This window comes from Aegilops tauschii, chromosome 5 (assembly GCF_002575655.3).
Source record: "Aegilops tauschii subsp. strangulata cultivar AL8/78 chromosome 5, Aet v6.0, whole genome shotgun sequence".
In the NCBI taxonomy this organism is placed as follows: Eukaryota; Viridiplantae; Streptophyta; class Magnoliopsida; order Poales; family Poaceae; genus Aegilops; species Aegilops tauschii.
The window spans coordinates 569,986,625-569,994,348 of record NC_053039.3 but is presented as its reverse complement, the minus strand read 5'-3'; the positions used below and the strand labels follow the sequence as shown (position 1 = coordinate 569,994,348).

Genomic DNA, 7,724 nt, shown 5'->3' with positions numbered 1-7,724 from the left:
GCGTGATGAAAGCTTGTATTAATGCCGGTCAGATCAACAGTATTATTGAAGAATTTTTGGAAAAAAACAGAGCAGATCATTCTTGAACATCTCCTTGAAAATTTTATATAACTCATTTGTGTACCCATCTGGTCCTGGGCTCCTATTAGTTGGAGATGAATTGATAGCGGAGAATCGATTTTAGCCCAGAGGTGAAAGGTTCAGATGACCTACTAAGATCAGTAAACTCCTGAAGTTGTAGAATAGGCATATAGCAACTTTTACTAGCTTCTCTTTGATGTTGTAATGCTCCACCCCATCACTGATCAGAACCTGGATCTTGTTCCTCCTTGCCTGAGAACTGGCTGCTGCATGAAGAAAAATGGGAAATCCATCACCTAAGTTGCTGAGCTCTGTATGCTGCGAACCCGCTGAGAGCCTGAGAGTGATTTCTAGAGAAGAGAGGGCCCTTCTTTCCTTAATAATTTGCACCAGAGGGTCTCCTTATTGGATTCAGCTAAAATTGGCGCATGGTCGCAGATGTGGTCACCGAAACAACAGTGGCAGTTGTTTGTACAAAAGTTAGTTTCCATTTGAATTGGTAAGAACTCTGTCTAGGCGAACCAAGGTTGGAGCTGTGCGCTTGTCCGACCAGGTAAACCTCCTGTTATCAATATTTATTTCATCCTGCCCATGCTCACGAATCCAAGTGTTGAAGGACTCACTCCATAACTGACCAATTGAGGCGATCAGAAGATTTTTCATAGTCGTAGCATACATGTTGAAGTCACCTAACAGCAGGAAGAATGCACGGACCAGATGTCTTGAGAGGTTTGATCCATGGCCACGAAAACCTCAGCCCCTCTCCTAATTATTGCAAGGTCCATAAACAGATGTTATGAAAAAGTTCAGATTATCTGTGGCAGGCTACAGTTGAACTGAAACATTTTTCGAAAAGCAGAAACATATGAATCCTATGAAAGTTGAACTGAAACATATGAATTGGTGGCTAGCCATTTTGTCGAACAGGAAGAAGGTGATGAGTGGGCGAAAAAATAGGGCTGGAAGGGTGGTGCCTGGCTCTAAATACCATATGCTAGGGTACTGGTAGCTACTCTCTCTCGATCTATTTCTTGCACAGGGGAATTCAAGATACAAGTGTGAATTACAAGTTTTGATTAGAGTACCTAAATGGAGAGCGAGAGGAAGAAGAAGGAAAGGACGCCGTTCTGGTCCACTACACATATGTTACTATATGAGTCTATAACCTAACAAATAAAGCTTTGTATGATACTACACATATGTTACTATCCACTATGAAGGTAGTAACATAGTCTAGGATAGCGTAAGTGTAAGTTACTCTTCACTGTGACTAATCTCAGTGACGGGCTTGTGTGATTGACAAAATGGCATAGGGAAGAGGCAGTGTTGGCGGGAACATGGTTTTGGCCGTCGGCATGCCACTCGTCTGCGCGCTGCATGGATAGTGGAAGCGGCGGTTTTGAACGGCGGCTGGTTCTACAACACCAACTCCTGGCCCACCGACAAGAACTTCAAGGCCAGCAACATTAGGTACAGCCCCTTGTACCTACTACGTACCCACATTCATGCATGCATTGATAGAAGAGAGTTCCTAAATATGAGTCTTTTTAGAGATTTCAATACGAACTACATACGGATGTATATAGACATATTTTAGAATGTTGATTCACTAATTTCGCTCCGTATGTAGTCTGCATTGAAATTTCTAAAGAAAGACTTATATTTAGGAACAAAGGGAGTATTATCAGATACGAAGTTTTGATGTATATGAATTCTGATACAGTCTGCAGTGTTTAAGTACGGCGTGATGGTCCACGACATGGTGGCGGTCAGCACAGCGGGGTACAAGGCATGCACTAAGCCGACCAAGGGCGCCAAGATGTACAAGTCAGGCTCCGACCGTGTGACGCTTGCATATGCAGCATAAACTACTTCATCTGCAGCATCCCAGTACACTGCCAGTCCGGCATGAAGACCGTGGTCACTTCCGCCTAGCCTCGTCAATCCATCTGTAGCATTGATTAGTGTTGTATGCTGTCTGTTGTTTGATTTTAACTTGAATATCATGCGTGTTGGTTTATTCTGTCATATGTAATGATTAGGTATTCATATATAATTGAATAGAAGAAGTTATTTTTTTTTCCAAATGAGATTCAGTTGTAGTAAATATTGCGTCTGGTTTATTCAGCAGATCTATTGGTTACAAGAAAATGAGAGGCGTGTATAAAGTATCGAAAAAGCAAAATATAGTCCCATCCATTAGGTGGACAAGATATATTTGATTGTTGATTTTTACGACTAATATGTCGTGTTATGAGTATTGTTCTAAGACATTTTGATGTTGTGTAGCATGTGCTCGACGAAAATTACCCATAAATCATACATATTAATGTGGATTTTAATAACAGCTATTTGGGTTTTGCTTTAGTAAACCCCCTTAAAAATTTGCACGAATCTTAAAGTTACTTAAAAAAGAGTATTCTCGTACTATCAACTAATTGTAATCCTTACTTTCCCAATGCATTAAACAACAGATCAGAACAATCAAATATTTTTGATTGAAAGGGTACTTCTAATCTCCACCGTTAATATGCATTGAAATATATAAACTTTTCTAAGGGGGTGGGTGTACCGAAGAAAAACTCATCACTATTGTTGTTCAGGAGATCCAACTATTGAGTCGAATGCGGTGGAGAAAGAGGCTATGGATTTGGGAATTTGGGGCTGCGAGATGGCTTGAGAATTTGGGTAGTTTTTCTTTCTTTATATAAAGAGCCTTTTCATTTTCGGTTTGGACATATCTCCTATTTGGTATGGACTTATTGTTTTCTTTATTTGGTTGAACAAAACTAAACATTCTTAACAAGACAGCTCAGCTACAAACCAACAACTAGGGCAACCCCTTCTCGCTGCCATTCTGACCCCATCTGCTGGACAAACCCATACATCTGCGGTCACATACATCTGCTTCATCGAACTTTTCCCCACCCGAAACCCTCGCCTCCATGCCAACAACCACGCCGCCGCCAGCGGCACCATCCCTGCCCGGCGAGCTTCTCGAGGAGATCTTCCTCCGCTTCCCACCGGATGAGCCCTCATTCCTCATGCGCGCCTCACTCGCAAGTAAGCTCTGGTTCGTCCTCCTCACTGGCCCTAACTTCCAGAGTCGCTACCGCGAGTTCCATGGATCTCCCCCCATGTTGGGCTTCTTTTGCAATCAGATCGATGGCTCCGACTTGGAGGAGGAGGAAAAACCAGTCTCACACTTCGTCCCCACCACAAAATTCGACTCTTGCATATCCAAGGAGGACTGGATCGAGACAGACTATGATGTATGGGATTGCCGACATGGTCATGTTCTCTTTGGGCAAAAGGGACGGAGATCCACGGAGTTCATCGTTCGAAACCCGATGACGGCCTGCTGGACGGAGGTGCACACACCTAAAAGATACATGGGGGGCGACAACCGTGGAGCCGCAGTGTTTTGTGCTATGACCGGATGTGACCACCGCCCGTGTCATGAGAGCCCGTTCCGGATGGCCTTTGTCTGCTTGTATCTGGGAGTGGGCGAGGAGGATGATGATTCTATTGTATACGCGGGTGTGTCCTTGCCACAGATGTGCAATTGGAGCAATTCGTGCTCCAAATTTCTGAGCAAGCCATGCTCTGAACTATGGAGCAAGCGGTGGAGCAATTCCTCTGGTCTTCATGTTCCATCTGGGGCATGGATCGATTCAGTCCCCCCAGTCCTCATCGAAGACTCACTCTACTTCATGATTTCATATTATGATGGTGCTTGCATAGAAGTTCTGAAGTATGACTTGAGCTCTAATTGCTTATCACTGATTGATGGGCTGCCGGTGGAGGATGTCTTTGCCGATGCCACTAGACTCATCGCCATGGAGGACACCAATTTGGGTCTTGCACATGTGGATAGGTTAACCCTCTACCTATGGTCAAGACAAATGGGTTACAATGGAGTACCGTCATGGACTCAACGAATAGTCATCGATCTCAATAACCTTCTTCCCGTTCGCAATCCCAATAGAAGGCTTAAACTAATTGGATCTGTGGAGGGCAGTGATATCATTTTTGTGACCATAGACTTTGGCATCTATGAGATTAATCTCAAGTCACTAAGGTGGAAGACAATAACGAAGACTGAAAGTTTATGTGCTTTGATTCCATACATGAGTTTCTACATTCCAAAAGGTATAATTATATTTATATGTCCTTTCTTATGTGGTTTGGGATCAAATCTTAAGTTATAATATATAAGTTAGCAGAACAAACAAAACATTGAATGTCTAATCCCAACTTTCAGTGCGATGTAACACTCGAAGGTTGCAACTAATTATACTTACTAAATTGAAAATTTGCATATTAGAATGTCATATCCTTTTTGGAATCACACCCACAAATTCAAAAAGGGTGATCCCAGGTGATGTGACACATTGACAATCTATGTTTGCAGAAATGGAGGAAAGGCCAGCCACTCAGATGCGTCTCACAGATGATGTAGGGTTGAATATGGGGCTGCCACTTGGGAGGTGGAGGTGACATGGGTCTTGTGATCAATTCTCTTGGTGTTCAGTAGCTGTTGCATTGCTGCTTGTTTTCTCATCGTCTTGTTGCTTGATAATTTCCTTGTGTTGTTGGCATGAGTAAGCAGGTGAACGTAGTATTAGCTTGTAATGAACCTCTAGTTTCTTGCAGCAGCAGCAACCATAGTTTGGTTAGTTTGTTATTTTAAAAACTATACAGTTTGCTTAGTTTTTGATGGTGACTCGTTCATTTCAATTAATCTTGTGAATTCAGTTATTACTGCATGTCAAGTACTGATGTTACTGCAGTTGTATTAGAACTACATGATGTTTGCTCAGAGAGTATAAATGCTACAGTGATAATTGCTACAACCAACCTCTGTTTCACTAATGCTTCTCATAGGCTTGGGCATCAATGTTCTATTTTTCACCTGGTATTATTCTGTAAAATTTCCATCCAACGGTCCATATCATGATTCAGTGAAATGTCGTGTCCACATGCCGTGTTGTTGTACTGGCTTGTTTCTCCACGCCTTGTATTTTATAAGGGCACCACTGCTGATTGAGTTCTCTCAACTCACTGCGATGGACTGCGTCCATCAGCTCTTGTAGCTTTCCGAGTTTCAGAACTTTACCTAGCGCCTAGGCAGCGTGTTTGGATCTTGTATTTTTCACCCTAGTATTGTTCTGTAAAAACTCCATCCAAACCACATCATGGTTATCAGGTAACTTTTTTTTTTAGAAAAGGAGGATGACCCCCGGCCTCTGCATCTGGGCGATGCATTCGGCCACTTTATTAATTATTCTCACAAGACCTTACAAAGAGGGGCGGAGCCAGGATTTAGGCATAGGGGGGCCAGACGACGAAGTCAGAAAATATTTTGTGCCTCACATACTACACAATAATTCTATATTCAAGTATCATTCAAATTTAACTTTGCCTATACACAAAAATTTTGTTTGCAGCTGGAGCATGTCTAGCGATAGCTAATTGGTCAATAGCTTCAGATATGTGCCAAGAAGACGAAGTTGATAATCAACCTATTCTAAAATATGACATGAAGTGTCATGCTATAAACCATTTTCATATGAAAATTTAAGATATACAAACAAGAATAATCATGTATTACCATATGGTTGGCTTTTAGTTTCCAATTATATAGGTTTGAATGGCAAATCATCGCTGGTTATATTAGGAAATTTTATTGTTTAATTAGCAAAAATTTATCAATGTTGCCATATACCTAGAGAATCAACTCCAGCCCCTCCTCATTGACTGGTCCGAGATTTCGAACGATTGCAAGTGCGTATACCCTAGCGCAGCAACCCATCACAAATCACACAGCCAATATATGTAAATTCTGATGTAGAAGTTCAACATGATACAAGATGAGAATAGAGAGAGATTAATAAACAATGTGGTGTGTAGTTTTCTGACTACAACCTGAATAATTGGTGAGTGAAGCAGCCTGCGTCGCCGTATGAATCAGATCTTTTCTTAGGGAAGACCCACGGCAAGGAGGAGAACGTATCCAGTGCAACGAGCCAACTCGTGCAGCAGATGCGCCGGCTGCAGATGAGCCGTCAGATCGGAATTGGAGGGACCAGATCGATCTAAGACGTGGGTGCTGGTACATTTTGCAAAGGGTCCTTCAAGTGTAGCTAAATCGAGCGAAACAACCTCCAAACTCCACTTTAGTCTTCCCCTTTCGCCATCTCCTGTACCACTGAACCGCTCTCCCTCGATCTCCCTCTCCTCTTCCTCTCCGATCGCCAGCGTTGAAACACCAGCGCCCAGGACCCAAATCGTGTGGTCGAGCGGCGGCTTGGTGTGATTACGCCTATGTAGCGACGCGGGGCTGTAGCTCTGTGGATGGACGGTACTTCTGCATAGGATCCGTTTCCGACATTACAGTTCAAGGAGCCGAGGTATGTGCACTGTATTTAGTTCTTATATTACTGATGGGCAGCCATATTGGTTCTTCTGGTTCCCCAAGTCGTTTGAACCCATTTCAGAAATTGAGCAGTATGGGCGCCTAATTTATGTGCGAGATGCAGCCATAATGCTAAAATTATATCACTGATTACAATTGTTAGAGTGGAAAAGAGATGTGCTATGTCTGCTCTGATCCTTCATCTGTATAGAGCTATCATGTACTTCGCTAAATTTATACTAAAGTTGTAAATGAATGACTGAACATGTATGTGAAAAACGATTACCTGTGAGCCCGCATACATGGCAAGAGTTTGTTCATTACTACTTTTTTCTGTGATGTTAATTACTACATTTTCCTGTGACGTGTACACGCATTATTTTTTATGTGAAAAATTATTACCTGGGAGCTCACATTTGCAGGTGTTTTGTTGAAACATGCATATGTTTGCTTTATCCAGTTCTGTATAATTATTCTATGTAACTCTGAATGATCATTACTGTTAGCTTCAGGAACTTGATTGTATGACCCGGAAAGGGAATTGCTAAGCCTAGTTTCACATAGATTTCAAGATTTGGTCCGTCTTTATATGTTACTTGCGCAACCTTATTACTATGTGTACTGAGCACAATTCCTTTTTCCCCTGTGTGTTGTTGCTCTGTACTGCAGCAGCATCATCATCTGAAACTTTGAAGTTAAGTGAGAACATGTTCAGCATCATCATCTGAAACTTTGAAGATAAGTCAGAACATGTTCAATTGTAACATATATTTTTAGCATCATCATCAGAAATTCTTGCTCTGTACTTTAGCAAGTGTGACTCTTCTAATAGACACTCAAACAAGATTTAATTCTGAGCAAATATGTCTTAGTTTTCAGCATTATAAAGACAATTGTGATCCAATCATATCGCTTTTGATCTTATATTAGCACGGCCTTGCCTGGATCGCTCAAGTTCTAAGTATTTTTCCTGCATTTTTCTTTGGACAACACGCTAGCCCTTATATGATTGAATCTCGTTTCTTACTTCCAGGCAGTTGTATTGTTCGTACTTGGAGTTTCAGAGCCGGTACATATTCAGTGAAGTGCAACGGGAAGCAGAGGGGATGGCACCATGCAATCCATGATTAGTGTTAAGCCGTGAGTTGATGTAACTGGGGTTGGTTTGTGTGGTTCGAGTATTTTGGATAATGCTTTCTCGTTTAGATTAGTGTTAAGCCTTGAG

The 7,724-nt window shown here is 42.0% G+C and overlaps 1 protein-coding gene across 1 annotated transcript; it reads left to right on the top strand.

The window, feature by feature from the left end:
* Positions 1-2,956: 2,956 nt before the first annotated feature.
* LOC109746948 (uncharacterized) lies at positions 2,957-4,937 on the top strand. The gene is made up of 2 exons (XM_040391277.3): positions 2,957-4,233; positions 4,496-4,937. Exons 1-2 carry the CDS (start codon positions 3,027-3,029, stop codon positions 4,579-4,581), a joined length of 1,293 nt encoding a protein of 430 aa, XP_040247211.1. The 5' UTR covers positions 2,957-3,026; the 3' UTR covers positions 4,582-4,937.
* The last annotated feature ends 2,787 nt before the right edge of the window (positions 4,938-7,724 follow it).

Coding starts and splice junctions, on each gene's coding strand:
- LOC109746948 (XM_040391277.3), top strand. CDS start 3,027: ATGCCAACAACCACGCCGCCGCCAGCGGCACCATCCCTGCCCGGCGAG. Junction 4,234..4,495: donor GAGTTTCTACATTCCAAAAG/GTATAATTATAT, acceptor CTATGTTTGCAG/AAATGGAGGAAAGGCCAGCC.